This window comes from Colletotrichum truncatum, assembly GCF_014235925.2.
Source record: "Colletotrichum truncatum strain CMES1059 chromosome Unknown Contig_0003, whole genome shotgun sequence".
NCBI classification, from domain to species: Eukaryota; Fungi; Ascomycota; class Sordariomycetes; order Glomerellales; family Glomerellaceae; genus Colletotrichum; species Colletotrichum truncatum.
Window position 1 is genome coordinate 6,356,735 of NW_027222400.1, and position 25,534 is coordinate 6,382,268.

General features: G+C 48.2%; 10 protein-coding genes across 10 annotated transcripts; 6 read left to right on the plus strand and 4 right to left on the minus strand.

The window, feature by feature from the left end:
* Positions 1-1,022: 1,022 nt before the first annotated feature.
* On the minus strand, positions 1,023-2,688 carry CTRU02_206651 (transmembrane transporter; the record flags this gene model as incomplete). The annotated part of the gene is made up of 3 exons (XM_036732007.1): positions 1,023-1,860; positions 1,914-2,169; positions 2,220-2,688. 3 exons carry the CDS (start codon positions 2,686-2,688, stop codon positions 1,023-1,025), a joined length of 1,563 nt encoding a protein of 520 aa, XP_036576238.1.
* A 2,343-nt stretch (positions 2,689-5,031) lies between these two features.
* Positions 5,032-6,685, minus strand: CTRU02_206652 (uncharacterized protein; the record flags this gene model as incomplete). The annotated part of the gene is made up of 2 exons (XM_036732008.1): positions 5,032-5,775; positions 5,837-6,685. The coding sequence occupies 2 exons, from the start codon at positions 6,683-6,685 to the stop codon at positions 5,032-5,034; spliced, it is 1,593 nt and encodes a 530-aa protein (XP_036576239.1).
* Positions 6,686-8,078: 1,393 nt separating this feature from the next.
* On the minus strand, positions 8,079-9,764 carry CTRU02_206653 (amp dependent; the record flags this gene model as incomplete). Its single annotated transcript, XM_036732009.1, has 1 exon — positions 8,079-9,764. The coding sequence occupies one exon, from the start codon at positions 9,762-9,764 to the stop codon at positions 8,079-8,081; it is 1,686 nt and encodes a 561-aa protein (XP_036576240.1).
* Positions 9,765-10,465: 701 nt separating this feature from the next.
* Positions 10,466-12,337, plus strand: CTRU02_206654 (DUF1446 domain-containing protein; the record flags this gene model as incomplete). Its single annotated transcript, XM_070204749.1, has 1 exon — positions 10,466-12,337. The coding sequence occupies one exon, from the start codon at positions 10,466-10,468 to the stop codon at positions 12,335-12,337; it is 1,872 nt and encodes a 623-aa protein (XP_070061853.1).
* Positions 12,338-12,662: 325 nt separating this feature from the next.
* On the plus strand, positions 12,663-13,809 carry CTRU02_206655 (peroxisomal multifunctional enzyme; the record flags this gene model as incomplete). Its single annotated transcript, XM_070204750.1, has 4 exons — positions 12,663-12,791; positions 12,856-13,147; positions 13,198-13,699; positions 13,764-13,809. 4 exons carry the CDS (start codon positions 12,663-12,665, stop codon positions 13,807-13,809), a joined length of 969 nt encoding a protein of 322 aa, XP_070061854.1.
* Positions 13,810-14,444: 635 nt separating this feature from the next.
* CTRU02_206656 (Enoyl-CoA-hydratase) lies at positions 14,445-15,365 on the minus strand (the record flags this gene model as incomplete). Its single annotated transcript, XM_036732011.1, has 2 exons — positions 14,445-14,908; positions 14,969-15,365. The coding sequence occupies 2 exons, from the start codon at positions 15,363-15,365 to the stop codon at positions 14,445-14,447; spliced, it is 861 nt and encodes a 286-aa protein (XP_036576242.1).
* A 732-nt stretch (positions 15,366-16,097) lies between these two features.
* CTRU02_206657 (enoyl-CoA hydratase/isomerase) lies at positions 16,098-16,934 on the plus strand (the record flags this gene model as incomplete). The annotated part of the gene is made up of 1 exon (XM_036732012.1): positions 16,098-16,934. The coding sequence occupies one exon, from the start codon at positions 16,098-16,100 to the stop codon at positions 16,932-16,934; it is 837 nt and encodes a 278-aa protein (XP_036576243.1).
* Positions 16,935-17,896: 962 nt separating this feature from the next.
* CTRU02_206658 (trichothecene efflux pump) lies at positions 17,897-19,830 on the plus strand (the record flags this gene model as incomplete). Its single annotated transcript, XM_036732013.1, has 5 exons — positions 17,897-18,064; positions 18,119-18,200; positions 18,251-18,583; positions 18,632-18,799; positions 18,854-19,830. The coding sequence occupies 5 exons, from the start codon at positions 17,897-17,899 to the stop codon at positions 19,828-19,830; spliced, it is 1,728 nt and encodes a 575-aa protein (XP_036576244.1).
* Positions 19,831-21,052: 1,222 nt separating this feature from the next.
* Positions 21,053-21,859, plus strand: CTRU02_206659 (short chain dehydrogenase reductase family; the record flags this gene model as incomplete). Its single annotated transcript, XM_070204751.1, has 2 exons — positions 21,053-21,627; positions 21,679-21,859. 2 exons carry the CDS (start codon positions 21,053-21,055, stop codon positions 21,857-21,859), a joined length of 756 nt encoding a protein of 251 aa, XP_070061855.1.
* A 1,334-nt stretch (positions 21,860-23,193) lies between these two features.
* CTRU02_206660 (uncharacterized protein) lies at positions 23,194-25,388 on the plus strand (the record flags this gene model as incomplete). Its single annotated transcript, XM_036732015.1, has 10 exons — positions 23,194-23,284; positions 23,343-23,392; positions 23,447-23,581; positions 23,646-23,766; positions 23,821-23,893; positions 23,953-24,073; positions 24,129-24,383; positions 24,437-24,522; positions 24,578-24,681; positions 24,739-25,388. The coding sequence occupies 10 exons, from the start codon at positions 23,194-23,196 to the stop codon at positions 25,386-25,388; spliced, it is 1,686 nt and encodes a 561-aa protein (XP_036576246.1).
* Positions 25,389-25,534: the final 146 nt, after the last annotated feature.

Sequence of the window (25,534 nt, forward strand, 5' to 3'; positions counted from 1 at the left end):
AAGGCTATAGAGAGTCTTGTTGCTAATAGTGGGCCATGCCCAAGGAAATCGTCTATTGGTTCTTGTAAATACGTATTGGCTGTAGTCGCGTACCATCATACTCAAGTTTGATCAGCCCTAAGATGACTTGCCCGTAGTCGATAAGTACTGTGCAGCATTGGATTTTTCTAAAATGTCCTAATTAGCCCTGGGCACACTCTTAGGTTCACCGCGGGTTTATTGATTGTATGATGAACGATCAGCCCTCTCCAGCATTGTTGCCTCTGGTTCACCGTTGTGTGTCTTTAATTGGCGTAGCCGATCAAGTGCATAGCGAACTAGCTTTTGGCGACTTCCAAGCGAAAGCTTGAATACACATGGCTCCTTATTATGTACTAGCTGATCATCAGGACGGGGCTTGAGTACCACGTGACTTTGACAGAATGTCTTGTGATTTCTGTGGGTACTTCAAATCAATTGCCATAGATGGCGAGTTAAGCATAATTGACACTCAGAATAGCGATGCTGTTGTGTTCTTCATGTTGTAGTAGAGATGGTCAAAGTCTAGCGTACTATGAGAGTGCTGGCTCTACCAGCCTCTTGTGGATGGAGTACAATACTTTTAAAGCCGTGTTGATCATTAGTGCCTCTTGCCTTACCACGGTCGCTTTGAAAAACAATACAGTTATCGTCATTAAAAGTTATCATACCTACAAACTACCCGATCTAGTCATTGAGACTTGTTACATTTTCGGTCAAGTAAATCCCACGAGGTTTCTTCACCACATGATATTATGCACATATAATTGACAGGTCTTCTGCGGGTGATTTCTGGTTGGTACACAAGTCAATATTTACTAGCCAGGAACTAAATAACAGCTGCTGCTATTCAAAGTGAAGCAGTAATCATGCGGGCTTATCCTGTAGACAATAGCGGATGCTACTCGAAGAGATCAATCATACTTGAATTAGTCGGGATATATTTAAATTACCGTATTTCAATAACCATGTGTACATATTAGACTCCTCTCCCAAGGACTTGTTCAAACTTTGTATCTGAAGCCCCGGTCAGCGGGCGCTTTTCCTCCAGCCGCAACCGACATAACCGCAATTTGTCTTCTATCCAATCTTTTGTTGTGAATAATAATGTACATCCAGGTGGCAGACAGGATGAAGAATGCGATAATGACAAGAATCATGCTTGCCGTCATGCCTCTCTGATAATACGGGGCATCGCTAGTTTTGAAGATCCATGCTGATATGTAGCTGGAAGTGTTACCCAATCCAACAACAAATCCGCTACCAATGGCTCGCTGGAACGGTGTTTGTAGGTTTTGCATCGTCAGGATCCAGATCATGGGTAATGTGATAAATGTACCGGTTGCTATAAAGTAAAGGGCCATCATGGTCACGTTCGAGCTCTCTCGCTGAGCCTTTCTTAGCACAGCATAGCCAATAATCGTGACGATGAAGCCAAACAGACCGAATCCTGCACGGTGATTTAGGCGATCGGCGGCAAAGGCTGTAGCAAGACATGCAACGGCAGCCACCACGAATATGGGGACTATTTGAGCTTGAACATCCGCAGCGCTGAGTTCCGGATGAAAAGATCTGACGAAAGAAGGAGAGAAAATGGATACTGAATATGCTGTGGTGGTTGTGAAGCAGTATAGGGCGGCCCAACAGTAGTTCAGTGGGTTCAGGAAGAATATCTTCCATTCAGCCCAAATACCAATCTGTGATGTGCGAGTCTCGACCGAGTTTTCGATTATACGTTTCTCTTCCTCTGAGAGAAACTTGGCTTTTGATGGTGGGCCAACGTTGGCGAAGGCGCAGAGCAGAGCGGCCGCAGCAGTAAAACTGCCCTCGATGATAAAGATCCTACGTGGGGGTGTTAGCAGGAAGTGGTTATATATGGGAAGTAAACTACCCACCATCTCCATCCATTGAAATTGTTTGTCGTCTTGATATTCGCGATCGCATATGCTAGAAAGTTGCCGGCGATACTCGAACAGATATTTGCCACGGTAATCAAACCAAGTCTCCATTGCAGATGTGTTGGTGGATAATAGAGAGAGCAGATGAAAACACAGCCAGGAATCAGGCCCGCATCAAAGACACCCACGAAGAAACGGGTGACTATAATCTGTTCGTATGTCTGGACAAATCCCTGAGCGATTGTGATCAAACCTACAAGTCAAGTTAGCGGAATTCGGGACAAAAGGGCCATAGTAACGAACCAAGAAGAACATCTAGTAGACACAAATACCACATGAAAGAGAAGTTGATTTTTCGATCCAACCATCTCATGAGCAGGTTACTGGGTACCTCGAAAAGAATCAAAGGAGCCGCCGGCATAGTCAAAACAATAAAAACCTTCATTGCATCCAGCTTCAGGTCTTGGGGCAGCATGCGAATGAGAGCAGCTCCAATGTTCGTCCGGCCCATAAGTGATAGAAAGTTGAGAAAAAACATGGCAATCATCAGGTGCTTGTCGAGCTTGTATAGGAGCTTCCGGTTGAAGACATTCTTGCCGACAGATGACGCATCGTGTTCCGTCTTTAACGAATCGCTCATCAAGAATACAGGCTGCTCGAATACCCCCGCAACCATTCCCCCTTCATCGGACTTTTCGAACTCCTCAATCATCCTGGAGTTTCGCTTCGGGCGGTTCTCGATCTCCAGGTCGCGATTTTGGACGCTCGCCATTGTTGCGAAATCCTCGGCCTGAACCAAGCACAAAGGATTTGGTAATGGAAGAGAGTACTTGACCCAGGCACAACGGAATGCAACCTACGACGGTGATCGAACGGATGAAATGGGATTCACACTTTAAGTTACGCCTAAGGGCTTTTAATCACTGCATGTCTCAATTGTGCTCAGCCAAAGGGGATACTGCCAAGCTCCCAGGAGACAACCTTCGCGCATAATCTGTCACGCTCGTCCGTGAGCTCCTGTTTAAGGAAGATTCCCACAGTTTTGAGCCGAGCACAGACACCTTACCAGCTAACGGGAGCGTGGCACCAGACATGTCGGACATGGGAAAACCAGTTAGACTCTGATTGCCGGATCCCCCTGGGGCTAGTCCGTGCTCACCCCCGTCAACGCCGTTAAATGAAACATTGACACTCTCTCAGGAGATTTCGTTCTATCCAACTAAGTTTAAAGCCTGTCCTTTCAAAGGTCGCAATGTGCAGTCTTAGTAAGGATGTGAAACTGTAAGCCTGGTAGGGTTTAGAAGGCTCATAATTCTTTTCCGAAAATTCGGACTCCCAAGAGAAAATAATCAGATGCGTTTTGTTGCGAATTTCTGCTTTCCTGAAAACATGGCAATTTCCATCTGACTTTCGGCGCTCGGCCAATCAGACTGTTGCCGGAGAGCTCCAAGTGCAATCCAATAGCTCCCGGTGTTTGGAGCATTCAGTTTCAGAGTTCGGATCGTGTAATAAAATATGTTTGCTCCCAATTAGCTTCCTTTTGTTGCTCGCTGTCGTAAACTTGGTCTAAAGTTGAGGCCGGACTAGGCCCATTGGGGCATATGTTGCATTACCTTAAAGGCATGTAGGCGTCATACCGCCATGGAGAATTATGAGATGTGTTTGAGAACGTCATTGGAAAAGGTTGTCGGACATCAATGTGCGGCCGCTTATAAGCCCTTAATGGAAATATTCCGGAAAGCACGTCTATCTACAGGAATTTTGACGATAGCCGAGATCATTTTATCCATAACTCCTGTGGTGAGACCTTCGAAGGCTGATGATCGGATACTGCAGTTTACAGTGAAGGGTGTTGATTAACAACGCCATTTCTGCTCCATTGCATCAACGAATTAAAGACTATAAGTTAAGATGAGTATTGCTCAAGCTCCGTACCTCATCTTGGAGCAGGCTTGCTTTGAGCTCGTTCTACTGACTAAAACCTGGGAAACTCTATGAACCGAGAATCTTTTGCACGCGAAAAGCAATCCCGGCTTCAGTGACATGTATTTCATGCTGCGAATTTGTTTGTCGAAAGGTGTGGCGAGGTACAATAACAGTATTGGCCTGCTTCGGAGTGTTGGCCAATCTAACGACACTGGTTATTAGTACTAAAGTTGCCAAAGTGATGCGATAAACGATGACCATGGCCAGAACCACAGTAAAAATAGCAAGTTTCCAGTTTATGATCCTGCTTACTGGCTGATCTCATTCCGATGATGTTTAAAGTTGTGTGGTGTGTTTGATCAAAAGTTATGCCAAAATAGGCTTTAGACTTTTGTTTCCCAACAAGCCTGGCAAAGTGAACAACAACTGTTTTGGCACCGTTGAAGTTAAACGTTGTGGCCAGAATTTGGTGTGAGAGACACTGTATGACATCACTAACCTAGTAATGCTACTTACTCTGCCTTGTGTTATCAACATTCAAATCCCTAATGGTTCTTTTTGATTTTGCTGAACCTATGCTTCTTCCATGTAAATAACCATTTGTGTTTAAAGGAGGTAGCTACGAAATCAGCCAGCAGCACAAGCAAATACGATTTTAGTTGTTCACTTACTCTTTGAGGTTTAAATTATTGATACTTTATGAATTAGACTCATATTTGCCCCAGAGACTTCCCATAGAGTTTATTGCATGTTTGGGCGAGTGCTGAATCATTTTGACTAAGGTCGTCGTTGTAATCCTTTGCTGTGACTCGTCCACATTCCTGGCAGCTTGCTGCCCACTAGGCGCGCGCCGCGCCGCCCCGTCCCCACACAAGCAGATACCATCAACTAAGCTCAGAGTGATGTACAGGATTAGATGAAGCAGGAGCCGTATATATACCAATTCACAGTGTTTGGGGGTTTCCCAGCATGACGATATAAAATTGACACTTCAACCATGAATCTTTGTTTTAACGAAGTCTAAGTTCGGTCCAGCCATGACCAAAATTTGTTAATGTGACCAACTCTAGTTGTGGTGAATCATTATGTCTGTGTTGACAATCATCATATCTTGACAAAAATGTTGAAATAAAGAGAATGAATATTAAAGTTTCGTATGCGCGTCTCATTTAACCCTCGCGTATCTACCTTATGTTACGACATCTACCACACCGATCTTATTATATGATGTGCCACCTGTCCACTCCCACTCCACTATCTCAACCTTATTGCTACTCCTCTCTACTATCCCGTATACCCTGCCACCCAAATTGGCCGAGATCTTGATAGGTCTGTCATCTCCCGACATGGTCTCAATCTCACCCTCATTCTTCCACTTGCCATCAGAGTAAGTTGTCAAGACGGGCGCCTTTCCTGTCTGCGTCGCCAAAACATGTATTGTGAGATCGGTATTGTTGTATCCGGATGAGAATGCGGTAATGGAGGAATTGGTTTCTACCGTCGTCGGTAGTGTTTCGCCACTCCAATCATTATTGTTTGTAAGAGTTAAGCCAACCAAAGAGCCTGAGTCGGAAACATAGAAAAGATTCATCTTCTTGGTACGCTCGGTCGTGTATACTGGAATAAAGGACAGGCCGGTGCCGTCAGCAGGCTTGCCGAAGCTGGTAGAGATGCCGGTGGCAACCCAGTCTGTGTTCCCCCCTGTCCTTCGCAACACTCGTAGAGTGCTGCCGGAATCCTGGTAAAGTACCAAGTTAGAAAGGTAGGAGTCGGCAGAATATTGTCCATTAGAAAGTAATTGTGATGAAGCTGCTGCGGTGAATTGTTCCGAGACCCCGGATTTATCCCACGTGAGACCGTAGACAGGATTGGCGTTAATCTGGCCCATGACTTGGTTTTTTTCGTTCAAGTAGTAAATTCGGATGTCGCGAGACTGTGGGCATACAGGTCAGTACATCCGAAAGGAACACTTTAGCAAATCTAGCAGAACTCACAGAATTGCTATGCCAGAACAAACTGTTAGAGATGGGTGTGCCCTCCTTCACAGTGTCCCCAACCTTGGCATCAGCCGAGGTCCATACTTTGGTTGACGAGTTCCAGAATGATTGCCAAACTTGCTTCGTGCGAAGTTGATAGAATACCATATGGTTCTCAAAGCCGTAAAGGTCGGTAAAATTGAGGGAGCCGATGTTCGAGGCAGGCAAAATAGCTCCCTGACTTGTCGAGTCGCTCGAGTTGCCGCTGCCGCCACTGCCGCCACTGCTGCCCCCTCCATTTCCGCTTCCACTACCACTCCCACTCCCACTATCACCATTACTTCCGCTACCACCTGTGGACGAGCCGCCTAATGAACCATCTTGAGCACTGTTCTGAGCGGCCAGAGCCCCACCAACGCCTCCTCCGACACCGGCACCGATGACAACAATCAGGGCCACGACCAGGACGATCCAGAACACCTTCCTCCGCATTCCACATATTGTCCTGACCTTAGGTTCCTTAATCTCTTCTATAACGGCTTCTTCGTGGGGGGCTTTCGGTGCGTAGTAACCGGAGTCGTATACCGCCGCCGCGGGCGCCGCAGCTGCACTCGCACCTGTACCCGCACCTGCACCTGAATAGGCTGGGTCGACAGCTTGCGGCATCGAGGCATCTCGTCCCTGATATGGTGCTACTTCGGGAAGTTCGGGACTGTAGACCTGCGGCAAGTTGCTGGGGTTCTGGTTGGTAACGCGGAACTTGGTGAAGTCGTCCGAGTTCCAACCTCCTCCGGCGGTCTGGCGTGTATCAACCTCGAGACCGCCATAGTGCTCAGGAGGCGATACGTGGGGATTAGGAGTCGTCATGTTGTGATGGCGACATTCATTTCTGGTCAACGGGTGTCAAAATCAAATCGACTACCCATGGGGATAGCATGAGGTAGCAGGGAAGTTTTAACAAACAAGGCTTTCCCCCAAGAGGGAGAAACTAAAGGCAGCAAAGAGGATTATGGGGACTGCTAAAGGCACCGGTAAAAACCAAAATGCGGATCCCACTCAGGACCATGGAATTTAAGATTCGCAGCAACAAGTGCCTTGAGAGCCAAGAGCCTTAAGGGGCTGACGGATCCGAACCCATGCTTGAAATTGGGGGGGTTGATGACAGCTCTCTGCACCTCATTGCTCAGCTTGGCTAAGCGCTTACAGGGTTTCATGCACACTAGATCCGGAGCCCACGAATGGCTTCCCGTTCAGCGTTCCATTGACCAGGATATAAGACGCTGTGCCACCTTCTGGCCTCGGCTGTGGATTTACTCCATCAAAAAAGAGGATCTAAACTGGGTTGCCAAGAGAGAAATGCTTGACGCTGATTTGAAGTCAGTACTCGTCGTTGTCTTCATACTCGGGCCCAGAAACCTCAGCAGGCACATCAATATCAAGCTTTCAAAGTGAGGAGTCTCCAGGCAGCGGTTTGCAAGAGGCGGAATCGTATGCTCCGATCACCTTTAACAAGTCGCTGCCTGGCGTTTACTGTGAGGTACCATATGGCGTCCAACTCGATGCTCAGCCCACCTTGATTTACATAGAATCGGAAATAAGGGTCCTCGATCCACCAGGAGCGGCCGCCAATGGATCAGAAGGCCCAGAACCACACTAGCAGCATTTCGCGAGATGGAGACTGTTTAGCTTGGCTTTACCACGTTCTCCAACCGGCCGGGTAACTTTATGCTTAACAAAATCATTACTCATGTGCTACAGAATAAAGAGCTGTAAGGGGTCTAGATGGTCGGCAAAGTTGTTGGAAAATTGTGTATAGACTTGGCTGCGCCATGACCATGAGATCCCGCAGCCGCGCTAGCAATTGATATGCAGTACTGTCGTGTTAGAGCTTGGCAGCTGTTGTTGTCACCAAATCAATTACTATGACATTCAGCCTATATTATAACATCGGACAAAGGCATCAAAGAGATCTTGTTGTCGCTGATTTATGTTTTGAGTGTTTACTGCACACAATTTGCATTCTCGAGCACAAGGAACATGGTTTCAAACACAAAGCTCAACGGTTTTAATTTTATTCAAAAACTGAACACATAAATGAAACAAACATCGGTGGCAATCATCTTGGAATTTGGTCCTTAGATATTGAATACAGCGTGTTTCGGACAGTTGAGAGACCTACGAGGCCCGGATCCTCGACTACGACTTGTGAGAAATGGGAGACACCTAGCCAGTTTGCCCGATCTTTTATAGTACATAGACCTCAAAGTCTAGCAACAAATCTGTTGCTGGAATTCAATGAGCACACCCCATCCGTCATTTGAACCAGTTCCTTCTTGATTATCTTTCCCGTTGGATTTCTAGGAAGCTTCTCAACAGCCCAAACGCCGCCTCTGAGCTTCTTGTACCCGCTGACTTGCCCGTTCACAGCTTTCTGAATATTCTCAAGTCTTTTGCGCGTTTCCTCACTCCTCATCATTTCGCCGTCTTTCAGTACCACCCATGCGGCTGGCACTTCTGTAAGCTCAGTCTCATCCCACAAAGCTCCTACTCCGGACTCTTTGACAAAAGGATGAGAGTTAATAAGCTGCTCTAATTCGAATGGACTGACCTGAAAGCCTTTGTACTTGATCAGATCTTTGGTGCGGCCAACAATCGATAGCCAGCCATCCTCGTCAATACGGCAAACATCCCCAGTATTGTACCATCCTGCCATGGGAAACGCTTCGTTATTGGCCTTTTCATCGAACGCATAACCTTGCGAAATGTTTGGGCCTTTTAACCAAAGTTCACCAGGGCCACCTGGAGGTGTGTCTTCGGCCGTACCCTCCTTCTTGAGTGCAGCAACAATCCCAGGTAATAACCGGCCGGTCGAGCCATCGGGTATATCCTCATCAAACGCTTGGTAGGCAACATAACCAGCCGCTTCCGTCATACCATATGCCTGGACTAGCCTCCATGGAGCTCGGCGTAGCAGTCGCTTAAGGTGATCAGGCTTCAAAGGCGCACCGCCAATGTTGATAATTTTTGCTTGTGAGAAGTCATAACGCTCTGCCACGTCGGAATTGGCGAGTGCAAGAACGACGCTTGGCACTCCTTGGAATGATGTAGCTTGATTATAGCCAACGAGCTGTGCGAACTTCTCTAGGCTGTATTGCGGCATGGCGTGGTGAAACATGCCGGTATAAGGGCCAAGGAACAATGGCATTGTCGTCATCGCTATGTGCGCCCATGGAGTAAAGGCAACCGTTCGAGATGACGTGTTGAACATTTGACCGTCGCGGTCTAGGGCTATAAGTTGTAGGACGTTTGCGAGGAAGTTATAGTGTGTAAGCATTACCCCTTTAGGCTTTCCTGTCGTGCCGGATGATAGGTGTATTGATGCTAAACGTTTCGACGTATTTGGCCAATGTGGTACGGGAAGCCGACTTGAAGCTAGAAAAGCATCAGGAATATGTTTAACTCCTGGAGCTGGCTTCACAACCGACAGTATCGTAGGCCGGCTCCATAATTCACCCTGTGATGAAAGCTCAGCTGTGGCAGCATTTACTGCCTCTTCGATCACAGCCAACATAGGTCCATACGCCACAATGAAATGCGGTCTTGACACTGCTAAGCCATGCCCAATTTCAGACACTTTGAGCGCGTGATTAACCGGACACACTACTCCTCCAACCCACAAGATGGCGTGGAATACCTCGAGAAATTCGACACTGTTGGGGAGCACTATGGCCCATCGCGACTGATCCAGCGGACACAAAGTGTCCTTTAGCCCCTTTGCAATCCTCCCGGCGCGGTCACGTAGTTCAGCAAGCGTTATAGTTCGGTTCGTGAGATTATCTGCTGCAATAATATGTGACTCCGGAAAAGGCTTTGCTGTAGTATGAAGTAGCTCGGTGAGATTTTTGTCAAGGGGTATGTCGATCGATTGTGAGTAATATATTCTCATCTTGGTGGTAGGTGCATTTGATTTGAGTTCGGTTTCAAACAATCGTTCGTCGGATGAGTGAAATCGACATTGAGGAGTATGCAAGATTCCGAATGGAACAGCCGGCAACCTGTCCTGTCTAATATGTTGGTCTCAATCGTAGTTGGCCGAGGGTTCTACGACCAATCTCATCCAGATATCCGTCTGAAAGTGACTGAACAATGGCCGTCTATTGTTGTTCTCTGCAGCCCGAGTACGGGATACCGTAACGTCGCATTCTTTTTTGAGAAAGAAATAATCGAACGACAGGGAACGACTCGGCGAAAGAAATGACGGCAGATAAAACACCGAGGTCACCGATAGGGTGCCACATCGGCAAGGCAAACCAAAGAGAGGGGGGGTTGCACACCGTATAAGGCGTGAGGATTCTATGCATGGAACAACTGAATTATTGGTTTTGGTTGCATCGGGGGCATTCCGTGGCAAAGTCTGAACAGAAAGCTTCGGCGGTCATCCATGTTATTTTCCCAAGCTGAAAGTTTAAACGTCAGAGCGTGAAGCTTGAGCGGGCAGCAGCTTCGGCATATTCGGTCGGCTTTAAGCAGAATGTCTGACGATGGCCTCGTTTTCGTAAACACTATTGACGCGTTGGCGTTTGAATCGAATCTACACGGTTTGCTTCGCCGATCAGAGCAGGTAATCAAACTTGTTACATACACATAATGGCTACCCGGCGCCCCATTCGCATCGGCAACTGTTCAGGCGCCATCAATGATGGCATCGACCAGATTTACCGCCTCGCAAAGTACGGCAACGTCGACGCAATTACGGGCGATTATCTCGCCGAGTTCAACATTGCATGGAAGGCTATTGAGCTTCAAACCAAGCCGGACTTGGGGTTTGAGACGAGCTTCCTCGAGCAGCTTGCCTGGCACAAAGGCGACGCAGCGCGCCTTGTCGCCGCGAAGCGCATCAAGCTTGTTCACAACGGAGGAGCACTCAATCCTGCGGGACTTGCGAAGAAGACGGATGACTACCTCAGAAGCCTTGGCATTCACGATATTAAAGTAGCATGGGTGAGCGGTGACAACTTGACGGAGGCAGTCAAACATGGCGCGTTCGGACGAGTCATGCATTTTGACCAGCCTGGCGTAGCATTGGATCCTCAAGCAGTCAATGCCACCGGCGAAGACATAATTCTTGCTGCTAATGCCTATACGGGATACACGGGCATTGCGAAGGCTCTCGAAGCTGGGGCTGACATTGTCGTATGCGGCCGATGTACAGATGCTAGCCCTGTCATGGGCCTTGCGGCATACTGGCACGGGTGGAAGAGAACAGAGTACGATCTGCTGGCAAGGAGCTTGATGGCCGGGCATCTTATCGAATGTGGGCCGTACGTGACAGGCGGGAACTTTTGCGGTCAACGTGAGGTGCCGAATCCTCACAATGTCGGGTTCCCGATCGCGGAGATTGCGGGAGACGGCGCCGTGATCATCACCAAGCCGGAAGGTTCCTACGGGTTGGTCTCCGTTGATACATGCAAGTCACAATTTGTGTACGAGATTCAAGGGCCTTTTTATTTTAATCCGGATGTCATCGCCAACATTGAAGACGCAACTTTTACTCAAATCGCCAATGGACGCGTTCAACTGTCGGGAGTTAAAGGGTTGCCGCCGCCTCACACAACCAAGTTAGCCGTTTGTCTATTGGGCGGTTATCAAGCCGAGATCTCTGCATACGCAGTCGGGTTGGACACTGACTTCAAGTTCGAAGTGCTCAAGGACCAAATCTTCAGGCAAATCAATCAGGCGGACTTTACGACTTTTAGCATCGAAAAGTATGGCTCAACAATAGTCGATCCACGGTCACAAAAAGCCTGCACAGTGCAGTTCCGCATGTTTGCCCAATCGCAGAGCAAACAGGCCTTTGACCAGTTCAGGAAAGCCGTCTTCTACAACGGATTGCAAGGCTATTGCGGTCTGCATCTGGGTATGGACTGGCGGACGATGGAACCCCGGCCGTACGTTCGATACTTCCCCGCCTTGATCTCTCAATCACAAATTCCACAGCAAGTTTGCTTTGTCCATGGCGAGAAGATGATTCAAGTTCACGCACGTCAAGAAAGGGATTGTGGGCCAGCGCCCCAGCAGCACGATTATGATCCTTGGGCGCCGCTTGTCAAGGCCTCGTCATCGGTCACTGTAAGGAGACCGCTCGGCGATCTTGTGTTCGCTCGAAGCGGAGACAAAGGCGGGAACGCCAACGTTGGTATCTGGGTCCGGCACAGATCGGCTTGGGGGTGGCTGCAGGCTTTTCTGACTAAACAGAAGTTTACAGAACTCCTTGGGGATGACTGGCAGGATCAATATGTGGTGGAGAGATGCGAGTTTCCGGGGCTTTGGGCAGTACATTTTGTAGTGAAAGGAATCCTACAGAACGGCGTCAGTAGCAGCAGCATCTTGGATGGTTTCGCAAAGAGTGTTGGCGAGTTTATCCGAGCGAGAGTCGTTGACTTGCCATCAGACCTGATATATCTTGAGGACTGCTTACGGAGGTCAGCTGAGGAGAATGCCAGGAGAGCTAGATTATGAGATTGAGCAATTGGTTTGAATCATTTTGAAAGAAAGCGCAAGAATTCGTTTTGTCTTTCAATACATAATAGAATGATCACGACTATTCTTCACTATCATTCACCACTGAACTGGGAGCAAGACGACTGCACTCGCTAGGAAAACTGTGGCCACAGGCCAACAGACCACTGAAGCGGTGGTCCGACAGCACATTTGTCCTGCCCACGGACGCATACACATAGCTTCCTATGGCCCCTATAACTTTAATATTTTTTCACAGGCTGCCATCCTTTCCCCTTAATTTGCCCCTTGTTCATACCTGTCTAGAAACACAACGTCAAGAATCATGGTTGCGAATACTAAACCCGTGAAGAATGCATCTGGCCGTTACGATAACGTCGACTTTCGCAAGGCAGCAGGTTACCAGTATCCGCCCATAAAATGCAGCTATAATCGTCGCGACGTCCTTCTTTTCGTATGTAATCTTCCCGAGACCACTCTCCATACCGCTTCTACGATAAACTGACTGATGAACTCAGGCAAATGCCATTGGCGTAAAGAGAGACGAGCTGCATTTCTTATACGAGCTCCATCCTAACTTCGCCGCATTTCCTACATTTCCTATTAACCTTGCTTTCAAACAAACAGATCAGGATGTTTTTGACTTCATCGCACGAACTACGACAGGCGATGTTCCAGGTGTCCCTCCTTTCGACGCACAGCGCTCGGTAGATGGTGAGCGCGGCATTGAGATCATTAGACCAATCCCTGTGTCTTCCGAAGGGTTGGATCTCGAGATTCGGAGTAAAGTGATTGGGGTTTATGACAAGGGTAAGTCAACGAGGACGGCAAATGTAGTAAAACACTAAGAAAACTCGCAGGCGGAGCCATGATAATGGAAGCAGAGCAAGTCCTTGTCGACAAGAAAACAGAGACAGTTTACACAAAGATGACTTCAACCGCATTCGGCATCGGACAGGGTGGCTACGATGGCCCTCGCGGCCCTACGAAACCAGCCGTGGCGCCACCGAACCGGCGTCCGGACGCCGTGCACACAATCAAGACTACCACGGAAGCTGCTTTACTTTACCGCCTCTGTGGTGACTACAACCCTATGCACGCAGACGAGGCCTTCGGTCAGCGCGCCGGGTTCAGAGGGTCTATCCTTCACGGCCTCGGCACATGGAACATGTCCGCTCACGGTCTGCTCCAAAAGTTAGGCGGCAGCGACCCCAACAGGCTCAAAGCCTACGGCGCAAGGTTCAAGAGCGTAGTTTACCCTGGAGATACTCTCGAAACGCGCATGTGGGTTGTCAAAAACGCGGGAGGGATAGACCACGTTGTGTTTGAGACGGCTGTTCAAGAAGATGGCAGAATCGCATTGTAAGTATTGACAAATAACCGAGCCAAGGACAGTAAAGTTGAATTGGTGGCTGACGTTTTCCAGGTCGAATGGGTATGCCAAGATTGTGAACTCAAGGGCAAAGCTGTAATAATATGCCGAATCCGAAGTTTCGAGGTATCCCGGATGCAACGGCCAATAGCTAGCGTGAAATCATTGATCATCATCTCAAACAGAGTTGGCGCCCAGTCTCAACATCATCCAAACGTGGTCTAAATCGCGAGGTTTGAATGTGACCATGCCACAACAAGAGAGCACGTCTTCCCGGCCATTTCTGAGTCAGAAGATGTCCAAGAGCCGTACTGCATGATTCGAACAACAGAGAACAGGCCAAATGGTTGACGCCCGTGCAAGACAACGTGCACATCCAGGACTATGCTAGCTACTCATTAAACAAAAAATAGATGTCCAGGTGTTGGCCTGTTCACAGCTAGCGAGGTCGGGGCGACAATAAGACAGCAGTAACAACACCACTTATCAAAAAGGAAGCGCGCTGAGTGAGAGAAAATAGAACCATCATATTTGACAAAAGAAATGCGCCGAGGGGGAATCGAACCCCCGGCTCCCCGACGCTGCTGGATGGCAACGGAGAATTTTACCACTAAACCATCGGCGCTTTCAGATACTTGGATGATGATTTGGGGCACAGAACGGTCCATGACTGTGAGACGAAGCTTGCCAATTCCAAGTTCAGCATCCGTTGTTAACAGATGCTCATCATCTACTTTACAGGTGTGAAGGGAACCATTTCGGATCCCTCTTTTCTCGATACGCTTCCAGTCCCTCTTTTGCATTTTTGCTTCTCAACATCGCTTCGGCCCATAACTCTTGTCCACGCATTGTTGCTCTACTAACTCCAGTCTCCCATGCCTCCCTCGCTGCCAACCTTGAAATGATCACACTGTCGGGACTTAGTCCTGCTATCTGTTCAGCATAGTCCAGCGTCTTAGTGAGAAGATCTTGTTGTGGGACAATCTCTTTGATAAGCCCCCAGTCCCGAGCTTCTTCTACTGGCATTGTCCGGCCAGTGAGGATAAGGTCCATGGTCCGATGGTTACCGAAGAGCATCATACACCGGGGGAGTGCGCCGGCTAGGGCTGAGACGCCGCGTAGGACTTCAGGTAAACGAAACGTTGCATTTGGTGAGGCAAATATAACATCTGCGTTGAGTATGGCCTCGAAACCGCCACCTGTAAGACAAAGACAACTCAAGTTAGCGACTGCGCTTCTCTTGTTAGTAGATTCCGTCCAGTACATACCATGAGCATGACCATTGCATGCAACAATGATCGGTTTCCTACCAGTACGATTGCTCATGCCAGCAAATTGGCCTTGGGGGTATTCATATGCTACATCATTGGTCTCAATGATTTCAAGCCTCTGCTTCAAGTCCATCCCCGCACAAAAGGCCTTTCCACCAGCGCCTGTAAATACGGCGCAACGAAGTTCTGGTTCGGCGTCATACCACTTCCATAGCGCGCCAAGCTCGATCGTTCCCTCAACTGGTAGACAGTTCATGTGCTCCGGCCGATTGATCGTGACTAGCAAAATATGTTTACGAGGGAAGGATATCAGGCTATGTTCGATATGAGGGTATGGATTTTGTATCCACGAAGGGACGGTGTTCTTCGTTCTTGGAGTCGCCATCGCCACAACACGGCTTCTTCGGCCTTATTCCCACAACCTTGGTCAGACGTTGAGAAGCCAATCACAACTTCGACTTGACTGACAAGCTGGGCGGTATTAAGAAGGTCAACGGCCTCGAACACGCGAATTAAATCGGTCAAGGCTTCAAGGAAGAAAACACATCGCGATGCGTTGGAATTGGATAACTTACATGCAGGATAAAATCAATATCGAAGACGCACGAGCACTTCCGCACAGCCCCCAGGACTATTCTCTCTTAGCCTAAACTCTCGCATGCACCCTACAACAGAATGTGAATCATTAGCGCATTTGTCAAAGGATAATCCTTTAGGTTTGCATTGCTGCAGGGGAGTCCGAGCCTTCGATTCCCCCTTCTTCGTGAGGTAGAACAAACAGAAACGTGAACAATTGGACGGGGCGCAATATTTGTACGAGTCATTCTCCCCTGCCAGCTTTGCCCTGGGTCATCCTTGCGACCGTTGAAAAGCGCCCTCAGCATCAGGCGCCTGTTACGTAGGCAGGCTGCGGGAGGATTCCGTGAGGTGTAGTTTTGAATGTCTTTCCAGATGTTAGGTGAACTATGCTTTAGGCTTTCGCTGATGTACTGTTGACAGTATCATCAATTACCTACCGCAAGTTCCCCAACTTCGCGATACTGTCACTCTTACAAGCGAGCTCGGTTGGGCTGTAATATCCATCCTACTCTATCCTTTTCCATTTCAAGTCCCAACAATGGCAGATTCACCAACGTCAACTCCACCTCCGTCGACTCCAAGCTTCCTTCAGCTCTCTTATCCCGCTCCCCGAGTACTCCTCGTCCGGATGGTCAGGCCCAAAGACCTGAACGCCATGTCAACAGCTGCACAATGGGAGATGGACTCAGTATGGAGGTGGTTCGACCAAGAACCCAACTTGACGGTCGCAATAATCACGGGAACTGGGCGAGCTTTCTCAGCGGGAGCAGATCTTAAAGAATGGAACAACAGCATGTCTGCTGATGCCGATCCAAGCAAACGAATGGGTAATGCGCCAGACTTCACCCCCCTATCGCGGAGGCTCGGGAAGAAACCAATCATCGCAGCAGTCAACGGCCTTGCAATGGGCGGTGGGTGCGAATTCGTCGTCAACTGTGATATAGTCGTTGCCTCGGAAGACGCATATTTCGGCCTTCCGGAAGTCAAACGTGGTATCGCAGCAATAGGAGGCGCCCTCCCACGACTTATACGCACGATTGGCCTCCAACGAGCGAGCGAATTCGCACTAACGGGACGCAATGCATCAGCGCAAGAGATGGCGCAGTGGGGGCTCGTAAACAAGGTGGTTCCAAAAGACCAGGTTGTTGAAGAAGCAATGAGGTATGCGCAGATGATTGCAGCCAACTCTCCCGACGCAATCATCTGCACCAGGGCAGGCCTGAGACAGGGTTGGGAGACGGCATCTGTAGAGAGAGCAGTTGAATGGACTCTCGAGAAAGAATTTGCCGAGTTACAAAAGGGTGAAAACATTCTAGAGGGCCTTAAAGCATTCTCCGAGAAAAGGGAACCCCGGTGGAAAGGTAGCAGGTTATGACATGCCCGAGGCACATACTATCCGTTCAAGGAAATGGAAGAATTATCCCGCGGTGAAACATGCATGTACAGTAACGTCCAAATTGCCGGATGAACTGGCTCTGTGTGTTATGTATGTTCGCATGATCAAAACCAATCCTGGTGATGTGATATTTGGTCTAAGATGAATCTTCGTCCGAAACCACAAAAGACGCTTACCAACCAGGTTAGACTATCTATCGAAGACGACTTGCCAGGGCCAAGCCAATATTTCAAGCTGAGAACTAGATATGTCATCAGTATATTCCAGGACAGACTAGGGGAAGGGTTCTTAAAGCTGCGGTGGTCCGTCACAAGCTGAGAAGGTCGCGTCGCCCTTCCGGGTTTCAACCACCCAAGAACTTTCCAATAAGGTAGTTCAATGGGACCCCCATATCATGTTTTGAGTTGGCAATGAGCTAGTGAATCAGCTCTTGTCGCATCCAAATGTGGCTACCTGGACGCTGAGCGAAACTGGAAGACGCTCGGTTCGGTCGGCGGTCTTCCCCGCATAGCACCGCAGGGAAACCCCTTACCACCAGATCCAGAGTCTTTGAAGGAGTTTCGAAGAGGTTCGAGCTTTTCGGGGGACACCTGGCGCACAATTTCCGGGTGGGCGGTGACGCCGACAGCAGTGGGAGACCGGATTGAGTGTAGTGAAAACAGGCACACGCACGCCGAGGCTGGCACCGAGGGTATGCTGCTCTGGGTTCATCTCACCCCTATCCCGTCAATCAATTGTCGACACACATCATCCTTTCATTGTCGCCCCGTTCGTCAATGGCAGTAGGAAGAGAAAGCATTGTATAAGACTTGGAGCACGGCCTCGAGGCGCGCGCAGATCCCGCTATATTCCGCGTAGCATTTAACCTAACATTGTCATAATCAATTTTCGAAAAGCGAGTCTGCGAGCTGGTTCCCGCATATAACACGCCGATATTTACCATGCACATCTCCAAGGACGAGTCCTTTCGCGAGTTCGAACGGATGGACACCTTGGAGAAGAGAGATGACATTGACCGAGATGATGCCTCTTCCATTCGATCAGAAGCGCTTGGAGATGATCTACCTCCCGGTTACTTCTGGTCTCCTCGCTTCCTAGGAGCTATAGCTGTGGGTTCATGAAGCTGAACGAGGGGTTTTTGACTGTCACTGACATCATGTTAGGGATTCTGCCTTTCGGCACTTTCAGCCTACATCTTCTTGATCTTGCCAACCAACGTCTTGACGTTTATCAACGCCGATATTGGTGAGGACACTTTTAAAAGACGTCATTATCGTTAACGCTAACCATCTCAGGTCCGAGTCCCTATATCTCTTGGGTCAACATCGCTAGGACGCTTTCGCTTTCCTTCACTTACACCATCCTCGGTCGCCTTTCTGATCTCTTCGGCAGAAGGTGGTTCTTTATCGGCGGTAACGTCGTCGCCATTGTCGGAATCATTGTCTGCGCCGTTGCCCAGAATGTGAACACTCTTATCGTTGGCGCCGCTATTTACGGACTGGGCGAGACGGTGCAACTGAGTTTTAATGTCGCGGTTGGCGAGCTGGTACCTAACAAGTATCGACCCATGGTTTTGTCACTGATCTTTGCGACAAATGCCCCAATTGCCACGTTCGGCCCGATCATCGGTATGTTATCATTTCACAAATCAACCAAAGGCATCTAACATTAGGCAGCCAGGAAATTCGTCGAGAATCCAAAGCTTAGCTGGAGATGGTGCTTTTATATCAACATTATTGCTGTCGGTCTCGCTATCATTCTCCTTTACCTGTTTTACCATCCCCCTACGTTCGAACTTCTACATGACCGGAAGACCAAAAGACAGCTGCTGAAAGAGCTTGATTGTAAGTTCACATGCGACCAAGTATTCGTACCACTACTAACTGATAATATCAAAGACCTCGGGATCTTTTTATGGACAGCAGGCCTTACTCTTCTGTTGATGGGTGTCTCTTGGGGAGGTGTCATGTTTCCTTGGGACTCTGCCGCTACTATCTCAAGCTTGGTCATTGGTACTGGCCTTCTCATCGCTCTCTTTTGCTGGGAGTCATTCGCCAACCTCAAATACCCCGCGATCCCTGTCAAGTTCTTTGCCAACCGCGGTTTTATGGCTCTCGTATGCTGCGCAACCGTTGCGACTATGTTTTACTATTCGGCTGTTTTACTGTGGCCACAACAAGTGCAGGCTCTCTATACAACGGACATCAATTATGGCGGATGGCTCTCTTCCACTGTTGCAAGCTCAACGGCTCTTGGACAAGTTTGCGCCGGTGCCATTGTCAAGTGGGGAGGCAATGTACGGTATTGGATCATCTTTTCGACCTTTTCTATGGTCGCCTTCGTTGGTGCCCTTGCATCATTAACCCCTGAAACGCTGGATAGAGGTATCGCCTTCACAATCCTAGGTCCTTTCTTCGTCGGATTCATTGAGCTTGCTTCCCTTGCCCTGGCACCCTTATTCTGCAAACCCGCCGACATTGGTCTCGCATCAGGTCTTCTGGCATCTATCCGCTCTGCCGGCGGATCTATCGCCGTGGCTGTTTATACGTCAATTTTGTCTAACCGCCTTGCCACCACCATTCCGGCAGCCATCACCCAACCGGCTATCGCAGCGGGTCTCCCTGCGAACCAGGTGCCACTTCTTGCAAAGGCTATACAAGCCAACAAGTTAAAGACGTTCCCCGGTCTTAGCACCGCTGTGAAGGAAGCCGTATCAAAAGTTCTTCCAACTGCATACTCCAAAGCGTTTGAGACAGTTTACTTGGCAAGCTTAGGATTCGGAGCAATTGCAATTATCGGATGCTTGTTTTCAAAGGACGCACAGAAACATCTAACTAACAAGGTTGAACGACGGATGGTTGATGGGAAGAGCTGATGGGACGACTATGGCGTAGGTAGAGATGAAGGTGATGGGGCTTAAAGTTGGATTTCATGACTTTCCATATATCTCGTCGCAGTACGTGAGGGTGCTAGTTTTTCTTAAGTGAACATATTGGACATCTACTACCATTCATGCTCATGCTGTCTTGGTTCACGGAAATCTTTTCTGTATGGGACGCGTTCCTAGTTGGATGATCTCAATAAGTGTTCAATATTTGATTCCGTGTCCAGAAAGGCATGATGTCAAAACCCTACATCATGTCTAGCTTCAGAAGAAGCCAACATTAAAAATAAAGTGGCCGGGCTCCCTGCCCTTCGGTGGTTTTGATAATCTCAGTGTCATGAAGCATATTTGATTATTGTGGAACCTGCCCTGATCCAGCGTTCTAACGATAGGCGATAGCAGTTTAGAGAATGCACTGGTGTTGAAGTCTATCGTCGAGGGCTTTACTGAATACCTGGATTGAAAGGACCATGATAATTACGAAATTGAAATGACAGATACTGACACGCTCCTGACGGTTCTAGGTTTGAAATTCCTTTCCCCATTTGTCGACTAGGTTAAGAAGAAACCTCGGTGGAATCCGTCCTCTGCATTAAACATATCTTTCTTTTGAAATGAGCAAGCATGAGTAGAGCCAAATGTAGGTAACTATGTGGAGCGGATTTGCTGGCTAAGCATCACATCCCCCACACTAACGATATCAGTCTACTAAGCAACATACATGACTTGTAACCGCAACAACGAGCAATGTTTCTGAAATTAGGGAAAGATGAGTCATCAGGATCCGCATGTCTATGTATTGTTCAGCTTTTGTATGAATAACACAACTAGACCGCCCGGCTAAGTAAGATCCACGGCCCGCAATCCAGTCACCTCCCAGCACCAAAATAGAAATCTCCACCGATACCATACGTAAGCAAACCACCTCACAAACAATATATGGTAATTGTCTTTAAACTTGAGTCACGGATTGCGCAGGACTTCACTAAGCTTCCTTGTATTCCTTGTAGATACTGAGTCGGAGTTCTATTCCAGGGACTGGAGACACCTATGGGAAGATGTAATGTGAACCGCCATAGGAAAACACACTGGCCAAGCGTTTATCTATAAAGTAGGCTCAATGACAGCAACAAACGAAAATCTTGAAAGAATCGACAACTAAACACAGAATTGACTTCATTTCTTCCTCGATCATCAAATCAATTTTATCAACATGACATTTTCCCAGCAATTTTCGGGCAAAGTCATTGCCATTACCGGAGCTGCTTCTGGCATAGGTCTTGCAACGGCTCACTTACTTGCCGAACGCGGCGCCAGGTTATCCCTCGCAGACATTCAAACAGACGCACTTCAAAAAGTTCAAACAGACATAAACAACCTTCATCCATACGCGGAAGTCATCATATCTGCCGTCGATGTCAGAAACTATGATCAAGTCGAGAACTGGGTCAAGGATACCGTCGAGCACTTTGGCAAATTTGATGGTGCAGCGAATCTTGCTGGCGTACTGCCTGAATCAATCGGTCTCAAGGGTATTGACGAGCAAGACTTTAACGAATGGAACCACGTGCTTGGTGTCAACTTGACCGGCGTTATGCACTGTCTCAAAGCACAGCTGCGGGTGGTCGAAAACATGGGGGCCATTGTCAACGCAAGCAGCATTGCAGGGCTCATTGGTAGGGTCAACAACGCGTCGTATGTGTCTAGCAAACATGGTGTCATGGGTTTAACAAAGAGCGCGGCGAAAGAAGCCGGGACGAAGGGCGTGAGGGTCAATAGTATCTGTCCGTGAGTAAATCTTAGCCTCCCCCTGCAGCGTCAAACACTAATCAGAACTAGAGGCAAAATCGATACCCCAATGGCACAGGCTTCGAGACACATGAAAGTCGACACACAACCGGCTTTGAAACGTGTTGGAAGTCCAAGAGAAGTTGCAACTGTGATTGCATTCCTATTGAGTGAGGAATCTAGCTATATTTCTGGTGCTTCAATTGGAGTTGATGGAGGCTGGAACTGCTAGCTTTTTTGACGGACTAGAGATCTGTGATTAGACATAGCGAGAGCAACACAAGGAGTTGAGATACAATTTGGGAGAAATGTTCACATAGAAACTTGGCCTATAGACCACATATCTATTGCTTAGTATTTGAGTTTTGAGAGATATATCAAATTCACTAAGCCTACCACAAAAACCGTAAGTCTACCAAATGTTATCCTATTGTCGCATAAGTAATGGCGTACACAAGTTTTCCACAAAAATTTCCCAGGTGATTTTGTAAGTGCGTCCTGCCTCATATCATTCATGCCATTGGCGTCTCCTAGAAAATCACAAACAACGTCTATTTGACCGGATCTTAGCTTTTATTTCCAGCAGAGTTAATTGACCAAAAGCGCCTTCAAAATAAATGAAAAGCGGCGGGACTGTGATTCACAACTTGCACATAACTAGAATCTTTCAGCAACAAAGAACATTTCTAAACTGCGCGTCTGATCATTTCCAACCTCACACCTGATGTCCACATATCTGGTAAGAGGTTGTGTTCATTTTTCAGAGACAGGCTGTCACTACGTAGTCCGAACAAAATGCTATTGCAGATTGAACGCAACGCACATTACGTACGCACATTTAGATACTGATAACGATTTGACAGGTAATGACATATCTTCGGAACTGGCACCCATGCGAGAACTAACCCCGCTAAACAAATCACCACCAACCAAGGCCGGGAAAAATCTGTTAGCGCAATGCCGAGCCTCAAAAAGGCCGTCTACTGCAGGTTATTGTCGTATTGGCTTTCCTGTTTTAACGACCGCCACTTTTCCAACCTCGCAGTGTTACATTCGGTTTCTGGCGGAGGGAACTTCTGCTATCTCAACAAAGCTTGGCTGTCTTGGCTTACCCAGCAGATGGCTTGCCTCCTTCCAAATCCATCTTGGGTCACAATGTTAGCGATCTAAGACGCGGGGTAACAAAAAACTTGTGATCCAAAAAAGAAGAAAAGAAAAAAGGGCCTTTAGCAAGGAGTATCTCAGACTTTGCCTAGTTAACCGGGGGCTCAGGGGAAAAGCTCCGGAGGTTTGCACACAAATGTATGCCAAGAATCTTGCTTCCTGCCTCTCTGGGAATGCATGGATTTCGGTACAATCGGAACCAACATTACCTGATACCTTGACATACAGCAGATAAATAAATATGTAGCTGGTTTGGCCCGAACAATGCGTTCGTTTACTCCTTGGTAGGTCTCAGCTTTTGCACAGCGCAATTCTTATACGTCTCGGAGTTGTGACCACAGACGATTCTGTGTAGAGCCTCCGCTCAAAACCCGAAATACCATCCTCTTCACTGTCTTCACAATGCGCTTGAACTCTGTTGCCAACCTTGTAGTGTTGGGGGCTGCGGCCGTTCAGGCTCGGGAGCTGCCTAAGGATGAGGCTCGTGGTGCAGGTATGTTGTGCATTTCTTCCTTATTCAATTAATTCCCCGTGTCACTCACAAACTGCAGAGCTGTACGATTCTGGTATCATGCACGACAGGCTCATGGCCAAGAAGATCGTATGTTAATTACTAAATCCATCTGTTCAAACAAAAGCTTACCTAGAAATGCAGTCCCACTGGGAAGCAGAAGAGGCCGTGGGTCTCATGAACTCGTCTCAATGGCCCAGACTCGGATACACCAAGTGTGTTGATGGCTATGCTGAGGCTATTCCAGACAGCCCTCTGCACAAATTCAAGTGCAAGAACGTATGTAGCCCAGTTTTACGGCCGGCCTGGAGTGAGAGTTGCTGATAGCAATCCTTGAATACAGATGGACCTCTATGACTTCATCAACCATGCAACTCTTGGATCCCCGAACACCGACTACCGAGGCAAGAGTGGCAGCTCTTCCTGGGGTTGGACCGATCCTGACTCTGGCCGCGAGTTCATTGGTAGGTTCAACAGACCCATACGTGCGTTTCTTCGCTAATGCTGTTCCTGTTCAGTCAGTGGCATGTTTGATGGATGCGCTTTCATCGAAATTCTGCCTGAGGGCAAGATGCTTAACCTCGGCTTTCTGTACGTCTATCAAATATCTTTGCCATGCCTATTTAAGCAACTTTGCTCACAAAAACAAGGCCTACATACTCGCCAGTTGGCGACAGAGCGTACTGGCACGAGATCCGTTCATACCGTCACTACATGCTCATCGGCAGCGAGCTTGAGGGACATGGTATCCAAATCTTTGATATGAAGAAGGTTAGGATCGCTCTATAACTTGTATCTTCAAGTTTTAACTAACTTCGCACAATAGCTCCTTGACATCGATCCTTCCGATGCACCCATTCTTTTCTCAAACGAGAAGGACCTCACTGGCCATTTCATTGAGTCCCTACCATTGGGCCGCAGTCACAACGTGGTCGTCAATGAGGAGGCCAAGTACGCTGTTGCAGTCGGCGTTCAGCCAAGAGACCAGTTCTGCAAGGGAGGACTTCACTTTTTCAGTCTTGAGGATCCCAGCAACCCTGTTGATCTTGGCTGCGATGGTCAAGATGGCTATGTCCATGATGTTAGTGAAGAAAGGTCTATCACTTCTTTTGAACCTAAGCTAATTTCAATTAGGCGCAATGTCTCATCTACCGAGGTCCTGATGCCAAGTATAACGGTCGCGACATTTGCTATGGCTACAACGAGGATACTCTGACTATGTCAGTCATCTCTGAATAAGATGTAAACTTATTATTTTGCTGACCATCCTATTAGCTACGATGTCTCTGACAAGAAGAACTCGAAGATCATCTCCCGCACATCCTATGAGGGTGCTACCTTCACTCACCAAGGTTGGGTCAACGACGTCAACTGGCAAGGTAGGTCCCGTTAAACCCTATATTCAGTTCAATAGGGTAAATTCTGATTAAATGCAGAGTGGCTCTTCATGGATGACGAATACGATGAGGATGAGCTGGCCGGCCCCGCCGCCGATGGCTACCCTGTGACCTACATCTGGAACATTCAGTCACTCGAGAAGCCTATCCAGACCGGCATCTTCAAGGGAAGCGTGAAGGGAATCGACCACAACCAGTATGTTGTCGGCGACCTACTCTTCCAATCCAACTACGGAGCTGGTGTTCGTGTGTGGGACATTTCCTCTGTTCCCGAGGACCCCACCGGCAACAGTGTGTGTGAAATTGCCTACTTCGACATCTACCCTGAGGACGACTCTCTTCCTGGCGGCGGTGCTATTCAGTTCTCTGGAAGTTGGTCTTCATATGCCTATTTCAAATCGGGCTTCATCTTCGTCAACACCATTGAGCGCGGTGGATACCTGGTTAAGATGACCAAGCGGGAGGCCTGCAAGCCCAAAACCTGCAATGCAAACAACTGCCTCCGCTCTCTGAGAGCGTCCAGCGTTCCTGGCCGTTTGGAAGAATCGCAAAAGTTCTGTGGCGAGTTTACGAAGACTGTCATTGCGGACGTTGCCGTGGTGCCCCAGTACGCTGCTGAGGCATGCCCAACTAATGTTATCTCGAGGGTTAGCTCTGCTTGCTCTTGTCTGCCTACTCCTACAGCTTAGTATCAGACTCTGTAGAGAGTCATTTGCTGTTCAAAAGGGCATAAGTAGACGCAATAAAAAGCCTAGGGTGTATACATCTAGGCATTGTGATGCATGAGGCATCATACAATCGATCGCATAAAGAGGAAATATTGCAGTCACTTTAG